At 36.7% G+C, this 26,363-nt stretch overlaps 2 protein-coding genes across 3 annotated transcripts in view; one reads left to right on the top strand and one right to left on the bottom strand.

Annotated features, from left to right (window-relative positions):
- Nucleotides 1-19,364, bottom strand: part of LOC136034359 (trafficking protein particle complex subunit 1-like) — a 78,712-nt gene extending 59,348 nt beyond the window's left edge. Inside the window, exon 1 of the mRNA XM_065715494.1 lies at nt 19,297-19,364. Coding sequence (XP_065571566.1) covers nt 19,297-19,362 — 66 coding nt within the window. The 5' untranslated portion in view covers nt 19,363-19,364. The remainder of the gene's footprint in view (nt 1-19,296) is intronic.
- LOC136034357 (katanin p80 WD40 repeat-containing subunit B1-like) overlaps nt 1-26,363 on the top strand; it is a 202,235-nt gene that overhangs the window by 16,808 nt on the left and 159,064 nt on the right. For both annotated transcript variants that reach the window (XM_065715489.1, XM_065715488.1), the window contains exon 3: nt 12,061-12,191. In XM_065715489.1, the coding sequence (XP_065571561.1) occupies nt 12,061-12,191 (131 nt within the window). The remainder of the gene's footprint in view (nt 1-12,060; nt 12,192-26,363) is intronic.

The following is a 26,363-nucleotide window of genomic DNA, read 5'->3' as shown; positions in this document are numbered from 1 at the left end:
TTAGCTGAATCCATTGAAAAATGGTCTGAGGAGATGGCACAATTGTCTACCGTCCCCTCGCATCATGAAACAATTTGCGTAACCTTAGTTCTACACAATCTCTTTCATCAGAGCAAATTTATAAGAAAACTTTTTTGAATTGTACCTACTATATCGTCTACAGGGTTATTCGTGATTCAAGTTCTCTAATAAGTCTCAATAAACAAATGTATCCCGGTGCTCCAGAATTTCTACTTTCAGCATACAGTCAGCAACAATTAAACCCTATAGTTACATGCTATTGTATCTCAATCAGAATAAACCCGAGGATTTGCGTTTAGTCGCATATATTTTTGACAATGAAATTACCGTATATCTTCTAGTGAACAGTATAAAAGGTCATTAGTTATAAACTAATAAACCCGAGGATTTGCGTTTAGTCGCATATATTTTTGACAATGAAATTACCGTATATCTTCTAGTGAACAGTATAAAAGGTCATTAGTTGCCATCGTGACACCGAAGAAAGTACGTGAATATAGACATTTATTTACCGTTCTAAGGACTTCTAAACTAGCAGTTACGAAAGCCATACTCAACAACAGTGTTGACAAAAAATTCATAAATCTCATATCTGAACTTCGTTTAAATTTAACCGAGGGCAATGTTCAATTGCCAGAAATAGTTAAGCAACAGACAAAGCAACATCGTTCCATTGTACGTGCCCTAGAAAGAAGCAATAACAAAGGGAAAGATTTTAAATTTAAAAGAAGACTTCTTCTCCAAGCGGATTGTAGCTTTTTTACTGCTAATAATTACAGGACCTGTAATAGTTTTATATAGAAAAATGGCTAAAACCTACATATTGACGCCAGTAGAACTCGCCCTTTCACCAATGGAACACTTTGAGGACAATCTCTGGAAATGTTTTAACGATGAGGATATCGCTAATGATAAAATACTAATTTTGCTTCAAGGTACAATTTGAGTGGACAAACATAAACCCTATTACTTGAGACCGTTCAATGTAAATGCCATGGATAAAAGGAAACGCCTGTTCGAGACTCTAGAACAACAGAAACAACAACAACACAACCAAAGGAGGAAGATTCAATATTGTCAAATGTTTTGGCAAGCGTTGGAGACCTACTGCCACACTTATATCGTGAAAAAAGTAAAAGACTCTTGACATTGAAAGTGAACATATTCAAGTTGATAGTAATGGGAAACGAATGATAATTCAAGAAAAAAGATATAATATACTTGATTTAATATATGATATGGTTATAAATTGTAAAAGGACTGTTATCATTTGACAATAATCTACACAACTTTTTAATTACGTTAAACTCCCGAAAAGTCTTATTACCAATAAGAAAATTCTGAAGAAATTAATGCAACATATTAGTAGTAGTAGCCTAACATTAAGAGAAAAAGAAGAAGATTTTAAATCAAACTTGGAAAATACTAGCACACCTAGCGCTACTAGTAGCAGTAGAAACAATGATTTGATGATACCAGTGGAGGTGAGACAAAAGCGAAGACGTATTGATAGCACCTCATCACCATCATCACCATCCGCTTGTATGCAAAAGGGTAGCGGACACTACACTACGTGTTTGCGTTCAAAATGGTTGAAGGTTTGAAATGTTTTTATGAAAATCTGGGTTAAGTGGGAAGTTAAGCTCTCAGGTCCGGTGCACGATCCATTGGCGAGCGATTGAAATCTCGACAAATTGGAAAAGGCTTAAAAAGGTCGAGAAACAGTGCATCAGTCAGTCTCTACTTAGGTCAGAAACAAAAGACATCACTCTTGTCAAAGAGGAAGAAAGAAGGAAGAAAATTGTTACGTCAAAAAGTATCCTAGGCTGAAATGGCATATCTACGGCACAGAGAATTCCATCCATCAATCACTTCATATTTAAATTTCTTCAAAGCACAAAATGTTGGTGTGAGTGTAAAACATTGTTACTATGAACAATTTCAAATTTATTCCAATGAAGATTATTTTCTGGATTTATCTTCCACATTTATAGATTTACATATGGTAGTCAAAAATCTGACAATGAAATGCCAAGTCTTACTAATGGAATGTCTTATGAGAATTGTGTATTACATAATTTATTTCGACAAATCACTGTCTACTTAAATGGAACATTGGTGAGCACTAGCAACAAACTCTCAAATTATACGAGGTACATACAGTTCATGTTGATGACACCAAAGTCATATAAGGAATTCAGCAAATAGATATGAATGTTAGACATACACCAACACTGCAAGTGCACTTAGAGACGTTACAACTAGCGAATTACATTTAATTGGGGAAATAAATCACGAGATATTTAATATACCCCAATGTCTACCAAAGAATATTAAGGTGGACATAAAATTAACGCTTGCTCCATCCAACTTCATTTTGCGAAAGGTTCTTGCTACAACACCCGATTTAAAAGTCTCATCTCGGCAATACTGCATGTACGAAAGCAACAGGGTTTGAGCTCTGTTGCTTTGGGAGTGGAAAACCTGAGAGCTAGTGGAAATAATATCAAAGTACTTGTTCCTCATTCAATCACCAATCAGCGACATATTGCCACGGGTTCACGCACCTGTAAAAAGTGCTAGTGCTACAGAATCGTGGACAAATTCCCCGCACAAATTTAAAATGTTTGGACTTTCCGCTCTTGTGCATAAAGTAAATGGAATCCCTCTCTAGAATTTATCCTTTATAAGTCTTATAGGACACTATGAGCTGTCAATGCAGTCCCTAGGTCGGGATTAACAACTATTTGAAAATGGTATAACCGATACAATGTTTGCAAAACTCATGGTATCATTGTATTGGACTTGTGTGGCACTCAAGATATGATTATTGTACGAACAGGGAGTGTACGTTTAGAGTGCACCTTTGCCGAGCCATTATGCTGCATGGATGCTACGTTCATGAATCAATTAGTCACTCCACCGGCCAAGCCTTCCTATGCAGTTATTCTCAAGAAGCCCCTCTTAGACCTTAAAAAGCCTGACTCCCGCAAAGCTTATCTGGAGCATGTTTGTGGAGAAGCTAGTGGGAATATAATCGAGCTTCGTCCCAGTAGAGACGCCTGGAAAGTAGTCACAAAGGATAGAAGTGGTGCCGAATCTATTACGTCACGCATAACCGGGAATAACCCTGAAGTCGAGACTAAACTCCATTGCCCCTCCTTTTTCGGTGTTATCCGTTATGTTCCTGAAGATCTGAATGAAAATAGCCTTTGTGATCTGATTGCCAACTATTTGAAAGCAACTCAAATCCGAAACACCCGTTCGTTTAAGCTTCTTATTGAGTCTAAAGAGGACCTCGAGTCTTCTATTCGCTTTCCGCCCATCATAGGGTGCGAAAGACTCCCCATTAGTGTATTTCAACGCTTGCCACCCCAATGTTTCTATTGCCAGTCATATGGTCATTTTGCGTCTGCGTGCTCAGGTACCCGAAAATGTTCCAGGTGTGGTGAGGCTGGCCACCCCACAACCAAAGATAATCCTTGTACCAAGACACTTAAGTGTTCTCTATGCAATTCCTCCGACCACCCATGTTACAGTTTTAAATATCCTGTCACTCAGTCTCTTCTAAAGAATTCCAATGTCTGAAGAAACCTTAAAAGTTGTATCGTGGAACATCAATGGGAAAGTTCTACCAAAACATCACCTACTGTCTGATATTTGCTTGCGCCTTGACGTGGTGGGTCTTCAGGAACACTTCTTGTCAAGCGATAGTCGTCAACTGTTGGAGTTCACGTCTTCTCATAATCTGTTTTTCCACCATGCTAGGTCCACTCGCGGTAGGCCTTCAGGTGGTTTGGCCCTGATGATACGGGAAGAGCTGCTTGATAATCTAGTTGCTAAGTCTGACAGTTTCCTTGCGGTTAAAGTTTCGAATGTGGTCATATTCGTAGTTTATTTTCCTACTAATTACCGTAATGATATGTCTGAGAGGAAGTTCTCTCTCACATGTACATCTATTGCCAAGTTAGTATCAAAATATGAAGATGAAGGCCTAAGTTGTCTCCTATTTGGTGGCTTTAACTGTGAACTGTCTGATCCTGAAAACAATAGATCTCAGATCTTGTTCCATGCTTGTCCAAGTCTCACCTATGTTGGAAATGTTGTGATTTTACGTACATCCATCAATCTGGCTCCGTGTCTCAGTTGGACTATTTCTATTGTTCTTCTATGATTAAACCCACCTCTAATACTACAATTCTTCTTGATTACTCCATATCTGACCACATGTCGATCTGAAATTCTTTTCAAATAAAGCCCTTGCCGAAAACTTCACCCACAAATTCCCCACATAAATGGTTGTTCAGCCTCAACTGGGAAGCAGCTAACATCGATTCCTACCAGAGTTCATGGCACTACATACTGTCGAAGATCCGAATTCCTTTCGCACTTCTCTGTTGTCCGAACATGACAGTAGACTCAGAAAAAACCATCCTACTAAACATCTACTGTTCTGAGATAACGCATGCTATCCATACAGCTGAGAAAACTGCAGTTCCGGTCCGCAAAATTCGCCACGACACGGAAGTGAGTAACTGGCGGAATAATCCTAATCTCCTGGCCGCATGTCATTCAGCAAAATTCTGGCTACATTTATGGGCAGATTGTGGGAAGCCGCGCTCCGGAGTAGTCAATACTGTTCGTATTTACACGAAACGTAAATTTTCCAAAGCCATCGAACAGCATAAGGCTAACGAAATTGCCCGTACCAGCGAGATTGTCAATAATTTGCCTCTTGCTTTATGGTATCTTCGAGCTAAGAACAAATCTTCCAATGGTCCGCCCTGCATGCCAGAAAAAGACTAGTGCGACTACTTCAGAGACCAATTTTCAGCCCCTAATTCCTACCTAGATAACACCTTTTGTCAGGCCCTCGATAAGGAGCTTCAGTTTGCAGTTAAGGATATTGGTGTCCTAGTCACTCCGTCCTTGATGCGTTCCAAAATTGATAAGCTAAAAAAAAAGAAATCTAAGGGCATCGATGGTATATCTGGTACCCATTTAAGCTTTGCCAGCAATCTTCTCCTAGAGCACCTTTCTCTGCTATTTCAAATAATTTTCGTTACTGGCATCGTTCCAGACAGCTTTGGTGTTGGATTGGTCCATCCTATTTTCAAAAAAGGTAGAACAGCTGACCAGTGCGCTTCATATCGTCCGATCACTGTTTCAACTACTTTTTGTAAGCTATTTGAATCTCTTATTTTTGATGAAATTGCACTTCGATGCACTACTCCGGACGACCAGTTTGGGTTCAAAAAGCACTCAGGACGGGAACACGTTCACAGCGTTCTTGCAAATCTTCTTATTGATGCAGATAAAAATGGTGATCTTCTCGTCTTTGGAGCACTTGATGTTAGTAGAGCCTTCGATTCTGGCATCCATGGCCATATCCTGCTCAAAGCCCTTCTGAGAGGTGTTTCCTCTTGCATCTTTTCCCCTGTTTACAGTATGTACAACAAGCTCTCGGCTGTTATCCTGATCCCCTCTCCGTCCGGCACTTTTCCTTCTAAAGAAATGCTGAGTGTCAAGAAAGGCGTACGTCAAGGTGGCAAAACTTCTCCATCACTGTTTAATAACGCTATTATCGAAGCACAGCAAGTAATAAAGCCGTTGTGCTTTTTCCGTGGGATTAATCTTTCGCTGCTGAACTTTGCTGATGACATTCTTCATGTTTCTCGTTCGATATCTTTATTTCAACAAAATTACGACTCACTTGCAGCGGCATGCAAGCACATCGGACTTTCCTTCAACGAATCTAAAACAGAACTTCTTTTCTTCAATGGTTCAAAAATGAGCTTTCAATTAACCTCTCCGTTAAAATTGGCGACACTCTGATTAAGCCTTGTGAGTCCCTTATGTATTTTGGCCTTCCTATTTCTTCTACATTGAAGGACACACGCTCAACACTGACAAACCACCTCTGTTCCCGTCTACGAGCGTCTTACGGATTACTTGTTGCCAATAAGTATCGTTTCAACCGTCCTCTCCTTGCCCGACGGTACAATACTTTTACTACCCCCCATCTGCTTGCTCTGGTTCCCTTCTGGAAAATATTCACAGCTACTGAAAAGAAAGCCATTTGCAGCGCATTTTACAGATATGAATTTGAAGCTTACTGGGAAATCACTCTCAAAGGCAGTATTCTACTAGACCTCGCACCATGAACATAGCTCAATTAATCAGCGTATTTACTATGGATCCGCACATGTCCAAAAACACATCCTATTGTATGCCCTTGGATTTACTTGAAAAAATTCAAAAAATTACCAATACCCTTATCATTGTTAATAGCAGTCCATCGAACGTAAGGACGAATCATTGGCTATGCAACTTTCAAACAACTTTATTGAAATCAGTCGGAAAACTTATTCAAAACGAGAAGAGAATGCAGGATTTTACGACTAAAAGCTGTGGTTTTCATGCACTATCATATTTCGTTTTCCGAGGTCATGGTTATACATACAATGAGTTTCTTAACAATTACGTTGTCAACCCTCGTCTGAATGACTTCCAAGTGGAAAATACTCTTTCGTACCTATATAATATTGATTTCAGTGCCCTAGTAATAAAAATGTTTTAAAATGGTTGTAAATTTGTTTATTAATAAAAATGTATATGCATAAAAATTTCTTCTTTTTATTTCTCTTTTTTTCTTTAGATTTCTTCTTTTGCGTATTGTAGTTGTCGAGGATAACTAATGGCGGCAGATCGTCTGAATTCACTGTGTATTGATCTCGGTGTGCAAAGTCAGAGTCACATTTTCTACAGTACAATGTAACATCACTCTTATTGTATCTCTTTTTGAAGTCACTGATACTTTCTTCATTCATATCATAAAATCCAAGTGTTTCAATTTGCTTGTTTGCAGCAATATCACATTGTTTTCAAATGGAAAATCACTTTCTGTATCAGCCAAATAAAATTAGTAGGCTTATAATCATAGTAACCATTCTCTTCACAGCGATAACGTAGAAACCAGATTCTCTTGTTATTCGAACAGTTGAAGCGTAGACCTGATTCTCCCTCCCAAAACAATTTAAATCTACGACGACACCAGTTTCTTAGAAATAAACTAAAGTCTCGTTTTGTTTCTTTCCAATCATACCGGGATAGGGATTCTCCCACTGATCACGTTTATCATATTGACGCTTTGAGCATAGGAATCCTCTAGTGCGAGAGTCATAAATTTCTTCAAACCAGAATTGCAGTCTTTGATTTGTACTTCATATCCTCTATGCAATTAACACGGGTTGCATTGTCTACACTTTTCATCATGCTCACCAACAATTTTACAATTCTCACAGGACGACCAGGTGTCGAGTTTATACATTCAAAGTGGACATGTATAGAACTTCATTTCAGTATTGACTCTCTCACCGCCAAAAAGAAACCCTCTTACGACCGAGAAAGAGTGTTCTTTTCTGGAAAAAGAGGAGGAGTAATCGATTGAAATTCGAACTAATTAAATATGTTTGGAAAGGGTCTTCTAAATTGTCGACTTATTTTGTTGTTCTCATGAAAAAATATGGACCGAAAAATCATTTGGATTGTCTTAAATCATCATTGTATTTCTAAGGTAGTGTTCAAAAGCAAATCGGCAAAAACATTTTGTTTTGTTTCAATTAATATGTCAATAAATTGATTAAGTGCGTTGGGAACACGACTCATAAGCATCATACGATAATTCAGTGTTGGAAATTCGTCTTCGATAATACCATCAAGCATTCTTTGAGAGAATATTTTCTTTTGCACTGACAACATTTGAAAACTATTATTTAGATTTTGACATTTTACATTCCAAAATTACAAGATTTCGCATCATTTATGTCTCACAAATCCATCCATCTTTTAATCCTAACACCCTCAGCTGACTACAGTGGACTAACTAAAAAATCTAACGATTTTTTTTACTTCAGGAATATCTCTAGAGAGAGGAGCGGTAGTCTACTAAAAATATCTATCAAGACAAAAAATCGATTTAGAAATATTTAATATTTCATAATTATAATAAGACATATATCACTCGTTTTTAACATACTGATTCAAGCTATTGTCTTCAATATATTTCACTATTGCATTTAACGCAGCTTGAAGTCTATGTCTGTGCATTATATTAAGTTTTGCTACAAAACATAGCTGCTCCTCCAATTTGAAGTTTCTCAATGATTACACATATTTTTAATTCATCTTATCCTATTCAAGGCTTATTCGACATCCTCTTGTAACTTCTACTGCTATGTTTAGTACTCTTATCTTTTTATTATTGCTGCTGCTAGCTCCACTATCAACTTTCAATAGTGTAAACAAGCTACTCATTTTTCGCTAGCATTTCATCTAAAATATAATCTTGATGAAAAAGATATATTCAAACTGCACCCTTTCTGAATTATAGTTTTTTACTAACATAAAATACATTGAACATCCAGCCTTATATTTAATCTGGTTTCTAGGGTCCCGTGGGTATGTGTAAATCATGTTCTCATGGAAGTATACAAATTATGTATATATTGTATTATGCTAATGATGTATCCTCTGTAATAGGCTAATGGCGTTTATGGTATATGCATTGAAGCTTAGGCTATAATCTTAAGAGCCTCGGGCGTAAAGCCCACCCTTGTTATGGCCATACTACTACTATTATTCCGCATATGAAAGGGGCTGTCCCCTCCTAAACGCCTCGGTATTTACGCTGAAGTCTGACTCTTTCTCACAACTCTACTTTTTAAAACAATAAAAAACGTATATAGGAGGGGACAGACCCTCCTATATACGGGAGAATTTCTGTTTGTTTTAAGTTTTAATATCGCTTTTTACTTTCAAACAGTTCGTGGTAACGAACTGTAGTAAGGAGCGACCCGGCTCAATAGAAACCAAAACTCTAAAAAATTGAATTTTGATATCAATAGCTACATCAAAAGAATTGCATTTTAATGCTGATTTTAAATATATAAGTTTCATCAAGTTTAGTCTTACCCATCAAGAGTTACGAGCCTGAGAAAATTTGCCTTATTTAAGAAAATAGGGGGAAACACCCCCTAAAAGTCGTAGGATCTTAACGAAAATGACACCATCAGATTCAGCGTATCAGAGAACCCTACTGTAGAAGTTTCAAGCTCCTATCTACAAAAATGTGGAATTTTGTATTTTTTGCCAGAAGACAAATCACGGGTGCGTGTTTATTTGTTTGTTTTTTTGTTTTTTTTTCCCAGGGGTCATCGTATCGACCAATTGGTCCTAGAATGTTGCAAGAGGGCTCATTCTAACGGAAATGAAAAGTTCTAGTGCCCTTTTTAAGTGACCAAAAAAATTGGAGGACATCTAGGCCCCCTCCCACGCTCATTTTTTCCCAAAGTCAACAAATCAAAATTTTGAGATAGCCATTTTGTTCAGCATAGTCAAAAACTATAATAACTATGTCTTTGGGGATGAATTACTCCCCCACAATCTCTGGGGGAGGGGCTGTAAGTTACAAACTTTGACCAGTGTTTACATATAGTAATGGTTATTGGGAAGTGTACAGACGTTTTCAGGGGGATTTTATTTTGTTTGGGGGTGGGGCTGAGGGGAGGGGGCTATGTTGGAGGGTCTCTCCTTGGAGGAATCTGTCATGGGGGAAGAAAAATTCAATGAAAAGGGCGTAGGATTTTCTAGCATTACTATAAGAAAACAATGAAAAATAAACATGAAAAGTTTTTTCAAATGAAAGGAAGGAGTAGCATTGAAACTTAAAACAAACAGAGATTATTATGCATATGAGGGGTTCTAAAAATACTTTAGCATAAAGAGCGAGGTATTTAGGAGGAGATAAATAACTCGCTCTTTATGCTAAAGTATTCTTAGTAATTTCAACTATTTATTCTACGGCCTTTCTGATTCAGGGGCCATTCTTAAAGAATTGGGACAAAACTTACGATTTAGTGTAAAGAGCGAGGTATTAACGAGGGTACAAACCCCCTCGTATACATAATAAAAATATAAGATTATGAAAGTTTGTTACGTAAGTTAATTCTTAAGTTACGTATAATTTTTACTAATAAAAACATTCGTTAAAGATTAAAAGTTCTAGTTACCTTTTTAGTAACTGAAAAATTTGAGGGCAACTAGACCTCCTTTTCCACCCCTTATTTCTCAAAATCGTCTGATCAAAACTAAGAGAAAGCCATTTAGCCAAAAAAGAATTAATATACAAATTTCATTTTAATAATTTATGTGCGGAGAGCCAAAACCAAACACGCATTAATTCAAAATCGTTCAGAAATTACATAAAAAAAACCAATTTTTTTAGCTGAAAGTAAGGAGCGACATTAAAACTTAAAACGAACAGAAATGACTCTGAATATGACATGGGTTGTCCCCTCCCCAATCCCTCGCTCTTTACGCTAAAGTTTGACTCTTTGCCACAATTCTACTTTTTAAAACAATTAAAAGCTTAACGGAAAAAATTGGAGGGCACCTAGACCCCCTCCCACGCTAATTATTTTCCCAAAGTCAACGGATCAAAATTCTGAGATAGCCATTTTATTCAGCGTAGTCGAAAAACCTTATAACTATGTCTTTGGGGACGACTTACTCCCCCACAGTCCCCGTGGGACGGGCAACAAGTTACAAACTTTGACCTGTCAAACAGTTCGTGGTAACGAACTGTAGTAAGGAGCGACCCAGCTCAATAGAAACCAAAACTCTAAAAAATTGAATTTTGATATCAATAGCTACATCAAAAGAATCGCATTTCAATGCTGATTTTAAATATATAAGTTTCATCAAGTTTAGTCTTACCCATCAAAAGTTACGAGCCTGAGAAAATTTGCATCATTTAAGAAAATAGGAGGAAACACCCCCTAAAAGTCGTAGAAGTTTGACTCTTTGAAACAATTCTACTTTTTAAAACAATTAAAAGCTTTAGCGTAAAGAGCGAAGATTGCGGAGGGGACTACCCATTTCATATACGGAGTAATTTCTGTTCGTTTTAAGTTTTACTGTCGCTCCTTACTTGTAGTTAAAAAAAACTTGTTTTTTTTATTTAATTTCAGTCAAGAACTTAGTTTTTTTTTATATTTAACTATATTTAAGGACTGTACTTGATTACCTATACTTAAATGTACTTGAATCAAGAAATAGGCTTGACGGTAGCTTTACCTTGTGCAAAGATGGAACAGTCGGTCCTCGGCTTGGTCGTGGGTTATGGAGGGATTGTTTTTGGGCTCTAGCGATAGCCGTGTTGGTGAAGAACTCCAATTGCCTTGACGCATGTGTTTAATTCTGAGTTGGGCTTCTGGTGGGGTGCCTTTTTGCCCAAAAAATCTATTGAATTTTGTCCCTCATAGTCGAACCAGTGGTTGCAATGGTGGTGGATTATATTCTTGACATCCAGCGTCAACTCATCGCTGACATCCAACGCTGGCGGATAGAGCCTTCTGATTTGGGGTCTCGTGGAAGTGAGTCAGTTATATTGTCTGACAGTGCGGGTCTGCATGTAGATTTCTAAAGCGTTAAACTTTAACATACTTTGTAATGACCTAGTACCAGAAGCAAAGCTCTTCATGTAAAACAGTATGAGGAATAATGAGACTTGGTCATAGATTCAACAAGACTCGCATTATGGGAGTTAAGTTTAATTTTTGTCCAGCACCGGGCGAATAAGTTGGATTTGGTACTAATTTACCGCCAAGGGAGTTTGAATCATAAAAAATGTAGCTTTAGAGTACGAGTGGGAAGTAAAGGTAGGTATGCTTATGAGTTGGTGTCATTGGAAACATTCAGTCACTATTTAAGTGCTACTCCGACTGATGCTTTACTGCTGAAGCTCCTGATGTACCTTAATGTTTTAAGGCTGAAGTCCCAATTGTACATCTGACATTTAAGGTTGGGTTAAGGTACTTCCTAATTTAAGAAAGCCGGAACTGACTATCCTTTGATTCCGAGAATAAATAACAGAGGTCCCAGTTCAATCCAGTCAGTCAGGACTAATAGTGCGAAAGAGATTTAATATTACTTTCTGTTCTTGGGAATAACGAATTTCAACCTCATCGTTTTTTTTAGATGAGTTCCAGGGACATTCTGGAATGGTCACCTGCCTTTCTCTTGGAAGGAAATCTGGAAGGGTGCTCGCCACGGGTGGAGAGGACAAAAGAGTTAACCTTTGGGCAGTTGGAAGCAACAAGTGTATTCTAGTAAGTTTTATGATATTTCGGTAGAAAAAAGTATGTCTGTTATTATGTACAGAAAAAACAGGTTTCAACTTGAATTCATAAAAGTAAGTCAAAACGAAACAAAAAAAAAACTTTCTTATGACTAGCTAATTCAAGTAATTTAGACGGGCCCGAATAATTTACTAAGCTTATTTTTGATGATTTCCTTGAAAATCACAAATTGAGAGTACGACCAGGGGCGCGACCAATGTCTAGAAAAAATTACAAAAAGTCACTTAAGATATAAGAAATAGTCTTCTATAGAGACTTTTTGGCAGTATTAAAACCTATCGAACCGCTACCAAAATCCAGTTCCTAACAATAAATAATGAGCAGATACATTTTAGGGGGGGGGCTATTGACTTTAATTGGACCTTAAATTAGAAGTGGTGGCTTTGTAAAATTATATTTTTTTTTATTAGACCTTTAACTTTTGCCTCGGCTTGTCTTTTGTCATCATGAAAGACATATCGCCGAACCTTTGTTTCTTTTAATTGTTCAGGTGTGGGGAAAAAATTTCTTTTTCTTCCAACGATTTATCTAGTCCAGGTTTTGATTTTCGAAGGAATGGAAGGCATTGACGACCACCCTTTTTTTTATTTAATTGTTCAGGTGGTGGGACAAAACTTCCTATTTTCCTTGGCTTGTCTTTTGTTACTATACCAAATATGACCAAATAAACCTTACTACCAAATGACCAAATGGTGAGTCATTTGGACTCACCAAATGAGTCCGCTATTTGGTAGAAAATCGCCTACTTTTGTAGTTAAATCTTTATTACTACACAAATTTTGCACAAAATAATACAATTCAGTGATAAATTCTCTTATCTTTAAAGTATTAAAGAAAAATTTCCTGGCAAGGCATATGGTTGTTTTTACCTTTCTGTCTCAACTTAAAAGATGTGACACAACAACCTATTATATTTTACTTTTTTGTATTTGAGGTATGTTAGAAGAAAAGAAATATAATCTTTAATTGATTATAAATATAATCAATTTGCCATTTTTTTCTCTAGCAGTGTGTTTTTTATATAAAACGATGAAGTGAATGATAGTAGTTATTATTATTTTTAGCACTAATGCTTATTCGAAAGGTTCGCCAAATATATGCCCTTTCTGTATATCTTCTTCTTTTTATAAACATTATTTGCAACATCGGTAAATATTGTTCAGGCTTTGTGTACCATTTTTCATTGGCAGCGCGAAATTGCTGCCTAAGTAAAGAGCGATGTGGGAACAATATATTATTTATTTATTTATTTTGGATCTTAGACCAGAACACTTCGTGTCAAAGGATTGTCGTAGAAACTTCGAAAAAAAGGGCTCATTTAATCGGAAATTGAAACAGCTAGTGTATCTTCAAATAGTCGAAAGTGATCGGAGGGCAACCACCGGCGGATCCAGGGGTCCATGGGAGCCCTGAGCCCCAAAGATATTTTCCGGAGCCTTCTTTCCCTGTTTTTTTTTTCACTCTTTTTTAGAATAAATTTGTCAATTTGGTCAATTATTGGCACCTTTGTTGCATTGCCACCCTCCCAAGATTTTTCTCATTGGGGCCCTTGTCACAGAATTAGTAAATAGCTCCATTAAGCAAAAAATGAGCGGAAATAATGTCAAATAATCGTTCAAGCGTAAAATTACCACAAATCACAGTTAATGGACAAATGAACCTCAAAACGAACAGAAATTACAATAAATAGTCGAGTCAAACTCAAAATGAGCAAAAATTGATATTAATACGGCTGATAACCCCCTTGCCTTCTGGAGACCAGAACCTTTCTGGAGACCTGCGATTTTTTGAAAACAAAACACGTTTTAAATGTTTTCTCTTTTTTGCTTTCATAGATAAAAAATTATCAAAACTTTAAGGAATAAATGTCAGTATGTCAATTAAACCGACAATCCACGGGCATTGCTTTTTTTTTGCTTTCAGTACAGCACAAATTATGTTCTGGTCTTGAGAAGCCATAGGGATTATCAGCCGTATTAACGTTAATTTTCGCTCGTTTTGAGTTTGACTCGGCTACTTATTCTAATTTCTTTTCGTTGTGAATTTCATTTATTTATTGACAGTGATTTGGGGTTGTTTTACGCTTGCAAGATTATTTGACATTATTTTTTTGGCTTATTGGAGCTCTTTACTTTTCTTTGAAAAACTTATTTTGTGGAAAAAGTTTTTTAAATTAATACACACATAAAACGAACAAGGAAGTTGTTATTTTTAGCCTTTTACACTCATTTGAATTTTGATAAGGAAATGAATGGAGAAAACTGCAGAAAATATATTAATGATGAAGCAACAGGAAACAAGGAATGCGGGAATTAAGATCCAAAGGGGAATATATATGATGGTAATTACGATTCCGTCTAGAATATGTTTTTTCTACTTTTTTTAATTTTATATATTATATATATATATATATATATTATATATATATATACATATATATATATATATATATATATATATATATATATATATATATATATATATATATATATATATATATATATATATATATATATATATATATATATATATATATATATATATATATATATATATATATATATATATATATATATATATATATATATATATATATATATATATGACGAAGGGTGAACTTTGAGTGTGTATCCCACGCAATTTTCATAACTTGTGATGCCGCTTAGAATTAATTATGTTTTCCAAATAGTTAGCCTTTTTAAAGTTTTCCCCTCCCCACCGAATTAAAATCTCAGGGACTTACTTGATCCTTGAAACACTCTACAAAATAAAAAGAAAAGAGGGTGCTTCGGTTTTTGGAAACACATTCAAGAATTTTCTGTGCACCGTAAGACAAAAACCGGTTTCCCTAATGGCTAATCCGGTGCTTGTGGTTATTCGAAACATATCCAAAATACATTAAAGTGATTTGTGCCATGTATGAGAATAATACTGTTGCGGTTAAGGTAGGAAATGAGGTTAGGAACTGGTTTTGTATTAAATCAGGAGTTAAGCAAGGTTGTGTTCTATCCCCCTTTTTATGGATCATTTTGATGGACTTCGTCTTAAGGAGCACGGGAAAGGCAATTGGGGACCACGGAATTAAATGGGGAGGAAAAACTCTCCTGGACTTAGATTATGCTGATGATTTAAGCATATTCGATAAAAGTGTGAGCAAAATGAATGGATTTTTAGAAGTTTTGCGAGTTCAGGGTGCTAGAATAGGTTAGGAAATTAATGTTAAGAAGACTAAGCCACTAAGACTAGGAATTAGTGAAGATGAAAAGGTGAGGTTGGGTAACGAAAAGATTGATCAAGTGAGCAGCTTCACTTATAGCATGGTAGTGTTTTTAGTAAAGACGGTGGGAGCAGTGAAGATGTAAAAAGTAGAATAGCTAAGACTCAGGGTGTTTTTTACAATTAAAAAAAAGTTTGGAAGAATAGGAAGATAAGTCTGCAAACCAAGATTAGAATATTGGAAGCTACAGTGATGTCAGTGGTCAAATATGGCTCTGAAGAATGGGAGCTCCGAAAAGCAGATGGAAATTTTCTACATGTTTTCCAGAGAAATTGCCTACGGATTGTTCTGGGTACCCGGCTGACTGACCGTATTTTACACAGTAGGTTGTACGAAAAATGTGGTTCAATCCCGCTTTCTAGAGCTATAATAAAAGAAAGGTTGAGATGGCTAGGCCACGTTCTGTGGATGAAGGATGACAGATTGCCGAAGATTGTCCTTTTTGGCCAACCGTCTGGGGCTACACGGACAGCAGATCGTCCTCGTCTGGGTTGGAAGGATGTCATAAATAAAGATTTAAAGGAAATGGGAACTTCCTGGGAGGGTGTAAAGAGGAAGGACTTGAATATATTAGGTTGGAGGAGGAGCGTGCGTAGATGTGTTGGCCTCAGGCGGCTTGGTGCTGCAGTGAGCTATTAGTAGTAGTAGTAGTATAGCATAGTAGTCATAGTATAGCTTTCCTTTACTCGCCAAATTCGTGAATATTAGCCTAGAACGATTTTTTTTGACGAATTAAACAATTAAATTGTAATTTTCGAGGTCATCGACATTGCAGAGCACTCTCAATCAATGTTATTGATTACCATAGGGTACGTGTTCTTTGTTGAAAATTTTTTGCAAAAGTTTTTTTTTTCAAGAGCCAACTAAATGATTTTTGTTCAAATTTCAAAGACTAGCACCTAACGGCCGAGTATATAACGTACATATACGTTATCAGCGCTTTGAATTACCCCAAATTCGGCCGCCAAACCTTCTTCTGCTCCTTGATCACCTACTAGTCACAATTCTGGTGAGTGGCTCCATCATTAAATCTTCCCAATAACCGACATATACCGAAAACAGTTTGAAACCAGACTAGTGGGTGGCTAGAATAAAAGCTTTCACAAAGACCTGATTAAACATATGGATGAGCTCGTATTTCCTTGGGACGTTGCTTACATCAATATTTAAAAATATCCATTCCTTTTTATACGCTTTTTTGTAACTATGAGTAGAGAACAGAAGTAAATTGTGCAACAGCATTAATTTTCCATTCATAGCCATCTAATATTTTGGCGATTATATGGTTTCTGTCCTTCTTGGCGGATCGTATCATTCCTTCCCTTGTATCTCACCCTTCTATTAACCGCCGTCGTATATTTAGCTGATTAGTTTTACTGAATGAATCTTAGGTAAACTTTTTAATTCTCTACGAATTAAACATATTCAGTGAAAAAATGATTCGGATTCATAGCTACACACAAAAAAATTATTTGTTGGCAAAACTGCCTTAGATAACCATGAAAGAAACCCTTGATTGAATGTTTTTTTGTCGAATGATATAAATGGTGTTACGGAAATTAGTGTTGAATCCTCCAGGTGTTTTACACGAGAGTCGCTGAATCGTCAAAAACGAAAAAAAAAAAAAAAAAAAAAATCTCGAATGCAAAAGAATAAATTACTTCCTAAACGACTCGCTGATTAGGAGGTTAATCGTTCTAAGAATGAATAGGTCCTATAAGAATGTAGAGAAAAGAAAAATGGATGGATAAAATTGATTCTGGTCCAGTGACATGTTTATCTCGGGATATACCCCGTAATTAATTATTCGATTTTACATCCAAATACTAATGTTATATCTTTCTAGTTATATCCAAAAAAGATTTAGGGCTTGAAACTCGGAATTCGATGGCCGTGTTTGGCATACTTATTAGTGGGTGACGACTACTGGACTCTAATTTAGTCTTTTAATAGTCAAATCGTTTTGTGAGCTTTCGGTTGGTGCGCTGCCTTGGCTGTTAGACAGGACAATTAGCTGACTATTTTTTATAGCATGGTTGGCCCGAGTCCTGCTGATAATATATTGATAATGACTGGCTCCTATAATTTTATGATGATTACAGACTTATATTATTGTAAATGCTGGAGTATGTGTGGAGCGCTGTTTGCTAACAAAGCTTTTCTTTTTTGGAAAAAGCGGGAGGAAAAAAGGAATTCCCGATGCGCGGGGAGAGATTTTGGCCCCTAAAATTTACTAGATGTTTTCCAGAGAAATTGCCCACGGATTGTTCTGGGTACCCGGCTGACTGACCCTATTTCAGACAGTAGGTTGTACGAAAAATGTGGTTCAATCCCGCTTTCTAGTGCTATGATGAAAGAAAGGTTGAGACGGATAGGCCCCGTTCTGCGAATGAAGGATGACAGATTGCCGAAGATTGTCCTTTTTGGCCAACCGTCTTGGGCTACACGGAAAGCAGGTCGTCCTTGTCTGGGTTGGGAGGATGTCATAAATAAAGATTTAAAGGAAATGGGAATTTCCTGGGAGGGTGTAAAGAGCAAGGTCTTGAATAGATTAGGTTGGAGGAGCAGCGTGCGTAGCTGTGTTGGCCTCAGGCGGCTTGGTGTTGCATTGAGTTATTAGTAGTAGTAGTAGTGTTCTAGATTTATATGAATGGATAACTAATTTTTATGTTTTTAAAACTGCGCTTCTCTGAAATATCTCTCATCTCTTCTCCTCCTTCACAGAAATTAATTTCGTTGACTGAATGATCTTCTTTCAACATTGGTTATGTCGACTATATTGGGATTTAGACAGGTCACTTGCATCAGGCAGAAATAGTAGAAACGAGGAAAGTATGGAGAAAAGCTGCTCCCTATTTAAAAGAGGTCGGTGGGGGATATTTATAGCTGCATCTTGATCCGCAGGTTGAGAGGGGTATTCTTGTCATGGGGTCTGATGCATCTAGTTAGTAATTTCTCCGTTACCAGTAACTCAAGTAAAGCTTTTCAAAAAATGCAATAAAAGCAAGTTTTTTCTAATTAAATAAATAGCGACAACAAAACTTGAAACGAACAGAAAATATCCCGTATATGAGGGGTTTCCCCCTTTAACCACATCTCAATGCAGATTTAAATTTTGGTAAAAACAAAGCTCCTGGTAGCACTTACCTCCGTCTTTTGCGAGAATTATCTGGGTGGTGCTCATGATGCCCCCCACCCCTCCAGCTTTTGTACAGATAACCATATAAATGTACGCTTTCATATTAAAAAAAAGTTTTTCTGCAATAAGAGGTTAGCTATCAACCCCCACCAGTCCCCTTTATTAAATACTTAGTCTTAAAATATTCTCTGGAATGAAGGGAGATTAGTGAAGAATTTCTATATCCCTCCCAAATCTCTTCTATTTATCCAAAGGCGCAAGGAGACTTAGATCTTGAAAATGGGACTTTCAGGCACACTCCCTTCTCCCACCTAGACAATGATCCACTGACCTCCTCTACAATAGCTGATGCAAAATTATAGATCACTGCAAATATTTTTTTTAAACTTTAGTTTCACACATATTAACCGTTTATTTTCTGTCGATTAGTTGGATTTTTAGGAACCACGCAACACAGAGCGTCAATACTGCCACCGTAACTAGGAATCCCATCATATATAATTTCGACAGTTTTAGGTCGATTGGCTCTCCCATAATTTTTTTCAAGGGGTTTTTGGCTTTATTTTTGGGCAAATTTGTTTTATTTTCGTGCCATAAATGGCAGAAGACAACACATTGTTTTGTCACAGTCTTTCTTGCTACTTAAAACGGGCACTCACAGTTTTAGTTTCTGTTCGAATGAGCCTTCTCCCAATTTTCTTGGACTTTTGGTCCGATACGTTCATCTCTGAAAAAAATATAATAAATCTGCATCCGTGATCATTCTTTTCGGCAAAAATCTAAAAATTCTGCATTTTTTTTTAGATTGGGGCTCTGCAATAAAATTTTCTTTTATAGGCTGAATTTGATTGTTTGACTTTCACAAATGTCACGTCCTTCTGGGATTGTTTGGACGTTTTTTAAAAAATCAAGTTTCTCTTAGGCTTTTAGCTTTTGCTGGGGAAACTTAAGGATTTTTTCATATTTAGATTCACCATGGAAAGATCAAATTCTTTAAATATAGCCTATATATTGTTACCAACACTTTTGGTGCCATTTCCTGTTTCTAGAATGATGGTTGTCATTAAGTCACTCCTTACTTACAGTTCGTTACCATAAAGTGCTTGATTAGCCACGCAAAATATTGTTCTGATGGATCCACTAGAACGGCCGAGAAGAACCTTATGTATTATTGCGTCAACACTCAAGTTTACGCTGTGTAAAACTCGAAAACAAACCGGTTTTATGTGTCTGTAGTAAGAGACAATTAGCTTACGCTTAGTGAAAAACAAGTGGTGGTTGACAGAATAAATTGGAATTATATAATTTGGGTTATATATATGCACCTAAGGGTGCATCCCACTTCTGCTATAGAAGCGAAAACTGTAATACCGAGAACTGTATCAACGCTATTTTGTTTACTTGTATTTTATATTGATACTATATTTTTGTATCTTTTGTCGGATTCTATTTTATGAGAAAATTAATTGATGTTCCAAGCTTCCATCTTTTCTAGTTATAATAGAAAAATATCTAATCTTCACATTGATTAGTCAGTCATAACTTTATGCTTAAAAGTTGAACATGGTCTAAAACACCAAATTGCGCGCCGGATAAAACATTGACGCTCTGGGCCTGAGGCGGTTTTAGGGGAGGGGGGGGGCTTGCCCTAGGTGCATCAACTGGTTTGAGGTAATTAATAAATTGCAGAGGTCGAAGTAAAAAAGAAGAGTCGGATTTAAATAAGTGGAAATAAAAAATAGATTTTTTATAAAGAAATTGTCGAAAATTTGGTCTGATTTTTTTTTATATTTTAATTTGAATATTTTCGAGGTAGAGAGAGGGGAGGCGCTAATCAAGAGTTTGCCCAGGGCGCAAGAGAGGCTAGAACCGCCATTGCTGTGGCTATAAAAAAGTTTCGACGAGTGTGACTATGGTGTAGATCAAGGATAAGTTTTCATTTAGGGTTTCACAATCATTTTGTTCAATACAATTATCCATGGGAAGGGCAAAGAAGGGAACACAAACCAAACCTGTTTTCAATTCGTGTTATTTTTCATAGAGAATTTCATAGCCAAAACAAAAAAAAGCGTTTCATAGTCACTTTGTCATGGTTATGGCTTAGAAACGTTTTGCTGAATTATAATTTCCTGATAAATTGCTTCGAAATTTCTCAAAAAGCTCAGGCAAAACTGGACGACAAGGCCCTGTGAATTTCTACATCAACTGTAACCCATGAATTACTGCTATGAAGCAACGCAAGAGATTTATCTATGGACAAATCACCTAAGACATAACACAAATTCCTAGCTAGTGACCCCTACCAACTTTAATTGATATCCCTCCTTTCTTATGGATACAGACGATAAGAATTTAGGACTCCCCTGCTAGAGGTCCAATTGACACTCGGACCCCTGATTGCATAATTTTATCAGTTTAACTACTGTAGAATGAATTTCGTCAGCCTGTTTAGTAGGCTTTTTAGGCTAACAAAATGGAATTTTGATATACCGCCCTTTTACGGGCTTTAGAATCAGCTTGGACGAGATCCAGTAATACATTTTGGTTGCTCTGGACCGCAAAAGCGCATTGGTACAACACTTTCCTCTTTTTATTTATGTTTGTTAGCTCGCTCTAGCAATCTCACCAAGAAAAAAAGAAAGGAATCCTCTCCCCTACAAAAGTTAGATATAGACTTGAGGTGTGAGAAAATCAACGTAAGGACGATTAGCTTACTCTTCACCAAGCGGGCTTGAGGTCTGATAGTCAATTGCGGTAAATGTCCCGATATCAGAGTTCGGGGGACTCCCTCTCCATTGCAGGGTTTTGTTGTCCATCATGGTAGTTTTTGAGTCAAATTACGCGTCGCGCAGCTCAGTTCTTCAGAAATACAGATGCCAAGTCTTGGCTGGCGATTGGTGATCTCCTATTTTGATTCATAGTGCCAATCAACGGGGGTTTTTTTTTTTATAAGCCTTTAAGTGGAAAACGCTTTTTGACAGTAAGCATAGTGTTTGTGGTTCTTTTATTTAAAGGCATCGTTTGCTTGGCCAATTCCCTGTGACGAAGTCAGTACCTTTGGATGGTTTTAAATAAATTCTTTTGACAAACGGACATTGGTCTTTCCCGTTTAATTGATTTCTTGGGTCTATGTCTCTTGATTCCAATTTTACAAATCTGTCTTGATTGTGCATTTGTGAACCGGTGTGACGCGCCTTCTTGTCGCAAGGCCTTTTCCCTCGAGGGGTTGATTTGGTAAAATCCTGTATGTTCTTTCCAGAAGTCTAGGGATTTTCAAAGGGCCCACGTGGTCGAAATTTCTTTGTGATTATAAATTTTCTTAATGGTTTCCTAAGAACAACCGTAAGATTACCTTTCAAAATTCACGACAAAACTCCCACTCCTTGGGGTCTTTCCGAAGATGTGGGAATTCCAGTCCTGAGATTTGATCTTAGGACATGGTTTTATGATTATTCGATACGATAAGTTTTTATGTATTATTAAATAAAAAAACAAGTTTTTTTCAACTGAAAGTAAGGAGCAACATCAAAACTTAAAACAAACAGAAATGATTACGTATATTAAGGGTTCACCCCCTAGTTAATACCTCGCTCTTTGTACTAAAGTTTAAGTTTTGTTCCAATTCTTTCAGAATGACCCCTTAATCACAAAGGCCGTTTAACTAGAATAAATAGTTCTCTTGAAAGTACTAAAGCATAGTATTATATTTTTCGACCATGCTGAACAAACTGGCTATCTCAAAATTTTGATCGGGTGACTTTGAGAAAACAAACAAATAAATAAACACGTGCCCGAAATTCCACGTTTTTGCAGATAGGAGATTAAAACCTCTACAGTATGATTCTCTGATACGCTGAATTTGATGATGTGATTTTCATTAAGATTTTACGACTTTTAGGGGTGTTTTTCCCCTTTTTTTGAAAGTAAGGCACGTTTTCCTAGGCTCGTAACTATTGATGGATAGGACTATATTTGATGAAACTTATATATTTTAAATCAGCATGAAAGTTCGATTGTTTTGATATATCTATTGGTATCAAAATCCATTTTATGGAGTTTCGATTACTATTGAATCGGGTCGCTCCTTACTTACAGTTCGTTACCACGTACTGTTTGATTATGTAAGTATAAATTTCACATTTATCTGTTGGTGGCCTATCAGATACAAAACAAGCATGAGCATTTTTTTTATCTATGAAATATTTGTTTCAACTGCTGTCTTCATTGAAGTCCTCTTGTCTCTTTGTACATGCCATAAATTAAGTTTCGAGGTCCCCTTTCGCCCGAACACTCCCTAGAAGTTTCAACCTGATCACCAAAACCGTTCCAAGGATTTAGCAGATATGCTGTTTTGATCACCCGGCAATGCCTAATGTCTTCTAATCTGCCTCGCTACTTAACCATCAATAGATTTTAGCTCCTGTTGAGGCATACGTCGCAAAAATATTTAAGGTAGATCGAACACGTTACGTTTGTGGTTACCCTCAACACAAACTTTAAAGCCACTGTACTGTTCCCTTACCATTTTCCTACACTACCTGAAAGTTTCAACTCCATCCTCCCAGCCGTTTCTGGGATTTTGTCTATGTCGTTTTGATAACTCGGATGCACGAAGTGCATCCGAGTTTTTTTTTTTTTTTTTTTTTTTTTTTTTTTTTTTTTTTTTTTTTTAGTTCAATACTCTTCTCACAAGCTTTCGCTGAATTTCAATTGTTGTCTCGTTCAGCACACTATTTTAAATCTTGAAGGTATTCCCGAGATATTGCGGATACGCCGTAACGATAACCTGATGTCATATAATGTCTTTTAATTTACCTCATTGCTTACCTGAGCATATAATTTTTAGTCCAATAGTAGCTTATAGTGCAGAAACATTTTGGTGTATCAGAGGTAGTTCTTTAGCCCCTTTCCCCCTCATCCCAAAACAAATTTGAAGTATCGTTGCCCTACTGTTTACCCTTTCTTTTGCCATCAGTTCCAAAAGTTCCGACTTCATCCAGAAATTGTTCGTAAGTTCCCAGTTCAAAACTTCGAGATCCACGTACCCCTCCCCCCTTTCCCCTCCACCTTGCACTGAAATTTTCTGCTGGATTTTCTAAGTTATTCCATAGATATTGCATAAAGTTCTATATATTAGACCTTTTGATGTTCTGAACAAAATAACTCGTCTTAAAATTTTGATCCAACATTAGGGGGAGGGTTTGCGGGGAGCAGGTAGCAGGAAAAGGGACTAAAGGGAGGTTTTTTGCTCTCCAATCATTTTGCCCATCGGGCGTAGAACTTTCAAATTTTAGTAGAGTGAACCCCATTTGAAGTTTTTACGACCATCCCTTTTATTGGAAGAGTGCGGGAAAAAAGTTATATACCGTGGTTTTTATGGCAAACATTAAGAATACATATAACTCTTTATTTAGGTAGCGGTAGAGCGCCGCCTCTGATTTAAAACGTGGATTTTGTTTTAATTCTTATCCGCTGAATTTTTTTTTGCATTAATGTTGATATTGAGCAATTTTTTATAGACAGCCAAAGACATTCAATGATTTGTTTCAACTTGATCAATTTATAGGTTGGGAAATGGGTCAGACATTAAATGTATTATCTATAGAATGACTTATTTTGTTTTTTTATTCGATTTTTTGTCTCTACTTATAACTCGGCTGCCTCCTTTTAATATCAAACACTAATTACTTGACTACCCCTTCTAATCCTGGGATCATTCCTCTCTGATCGTAATCTATGTCCTGCTTTAACTGTTTATTTCAATATGAACGAGCGCAGCTTGTTAGGGTGCTATAAAGGTCAAAATCTCTCAGGCTTGTTTGGGGTCATTTGAATCGATCATTGACAACCTCTCCACCCCACCCTGGCCCTCAGATGTGTTTCTTTGTACCAAGTTCCAGTTGTTCATAGTTCAAAAGTTAGTTCACCGAACCCGACGTTAACACACTCGAAAAATTTGAAACGGAATTAAATAATCGCTTATGTACTCCTGGACCGGGTGCCCTTGTAGTAAGTTCTACTGAATTACGTTTATGTTATACGAAAGCTTAAAAAAAGACAGTCTGTGGGTTATGATGGTATATGCGCTCTTCATTTACAAAATGGGTCTGATAAGCTTATGTGTCATCTTTCTTTGTTGTACCAAATGGTTTTTTGCTGTGGTATAGTTCCAGATTCTTTTTGTGTTGGTTTATTTCACTGATTCTCAAAAAAGGGAAGGATCCGTCTGAATGCTCATCGTATCGACCTATAGCTGTTTCAAACGTTTTTGCTAAGGTGTTTGAATTACTTATAATTAATAACCTACGTTCTATCTGTTACATGCCTCCTCACCAGTTTGGCTTCCAGTCTAAGCTTAGTTGCTTCCATGCTCTAAAATGTCTGTGCAATTTGTTGATCGATGCAGATAAATCCGGTGGTACTCTAGCGCTTGGAACATACGATGTTAGTAAAGCATTTGATTCGTTGTTGCATCCCCAAGCAATGAATGAGCTTTTGAACCGGGGTGTAATCGCTAGACTTGTTAGACCTCTTCTGTACATGTACCGCCGTATGAAAGCAAAAATATGCATATCTGGAAGCAATTTGCTGACTGATTGGTATATACCAATTCATATCGGGGTTAAGCAGGGTGTGGTTACTTCTCCCACGGTTTATAATAGTGCAACGCTTCCAGTGCCAATTTTTCTTCGTGCTGTATATATAAAGGTACTGATCTGTCGATATAATGTTATGCAGACAACATTTTTGATATTAGTAGGACTACCAGTGGGCTAGAAAAATGTTTTTCAGAGATATCTAAAAACTACAGTGATACTGGGCTTTCCCTAAATGCTGGAAAATGTAATGTTTTGATCTTATATGAATTAGATGCGACTAGATCAGATGATATATCTATAGATCTGAAAGGTACAGAAGTAAAGCCTTGTGTTAAGTTTAATAATCTTGGCCTTCCTATTGGAAAAAATCTGAAGAAAACTAGGGTATTAATGCTACAAAGTATGGAAACTAAAATCCGTCGTACATATAGTACAATTGTTTGTTCTCAGTTTCATTTTAACAGAGCCCGTCTTGCGAGGATTTCTACAATAGTGTCGTCGTGTAACATATTCTGTATTTAGTACCGTTCTACCCTTTATTTATTGAATCTGACCTTAGGATGAAGCGTGTTTTCTTCAAAATTGCTGTTTCGGTTGCGAGTTCCTCCGTGGACCCGCAACTCCTTTGATGAAAAAATATAGCTTGTCTGACCCGTGTGCTAAGTTAGCTGAGTTGAATGTACACACGTGCAACAAGCAAACCGGCCATGAATGGCAAAATGTTGTTTTTTGACGTGGAATTATTTTTATTTGTATTTTAGAACGTAACACGATATGTTGTTTCTTTCTTTTTCCAATGTACTCCATCATCATTATTTTGTATGATGTGTTATAAATACATATATACACACGTATTTTGGAATATTTGTTGTTGTTGTTGAAACATAAAATGTTTTATTCGACGGTGAAAATTAAGAGACAAAAGATAATTAGAGACTACTTCCGGGACTTCTTTTCAACAGTAAAAAAAGTATCAAAAATAAATTATCAAGCTAGCATTGTTTTGAAGGTCTATAATACCAAGCTAGCATTGTTGTAAAGGTCTATAATTTAGTGAAGAAATGGGTCTAAGATCAAAAGAAGATAAAGAAAAAAAAAATCAAAAACTTACACAAAAAATAAGTCCT

The sequence above is a fragment of the Artemia franciscana genome, chromosome 13, assembly GCF_032884065.1.
Source record: "Artemia franciscana chromosome 13, ASM3288406v1, whole genome shotgun sequence".
Taxonomy (NCBI): Eukaryota; Metazoa; Arthropoda; class Branchiopoda; order Anostraca; family Artemiidae; genus Artemia; species Artemia franciscana.
Note: the sequence above shows the minus strand (reverse complement) of the source record. Positions and strands in the feature narration are given on the sequence as shown.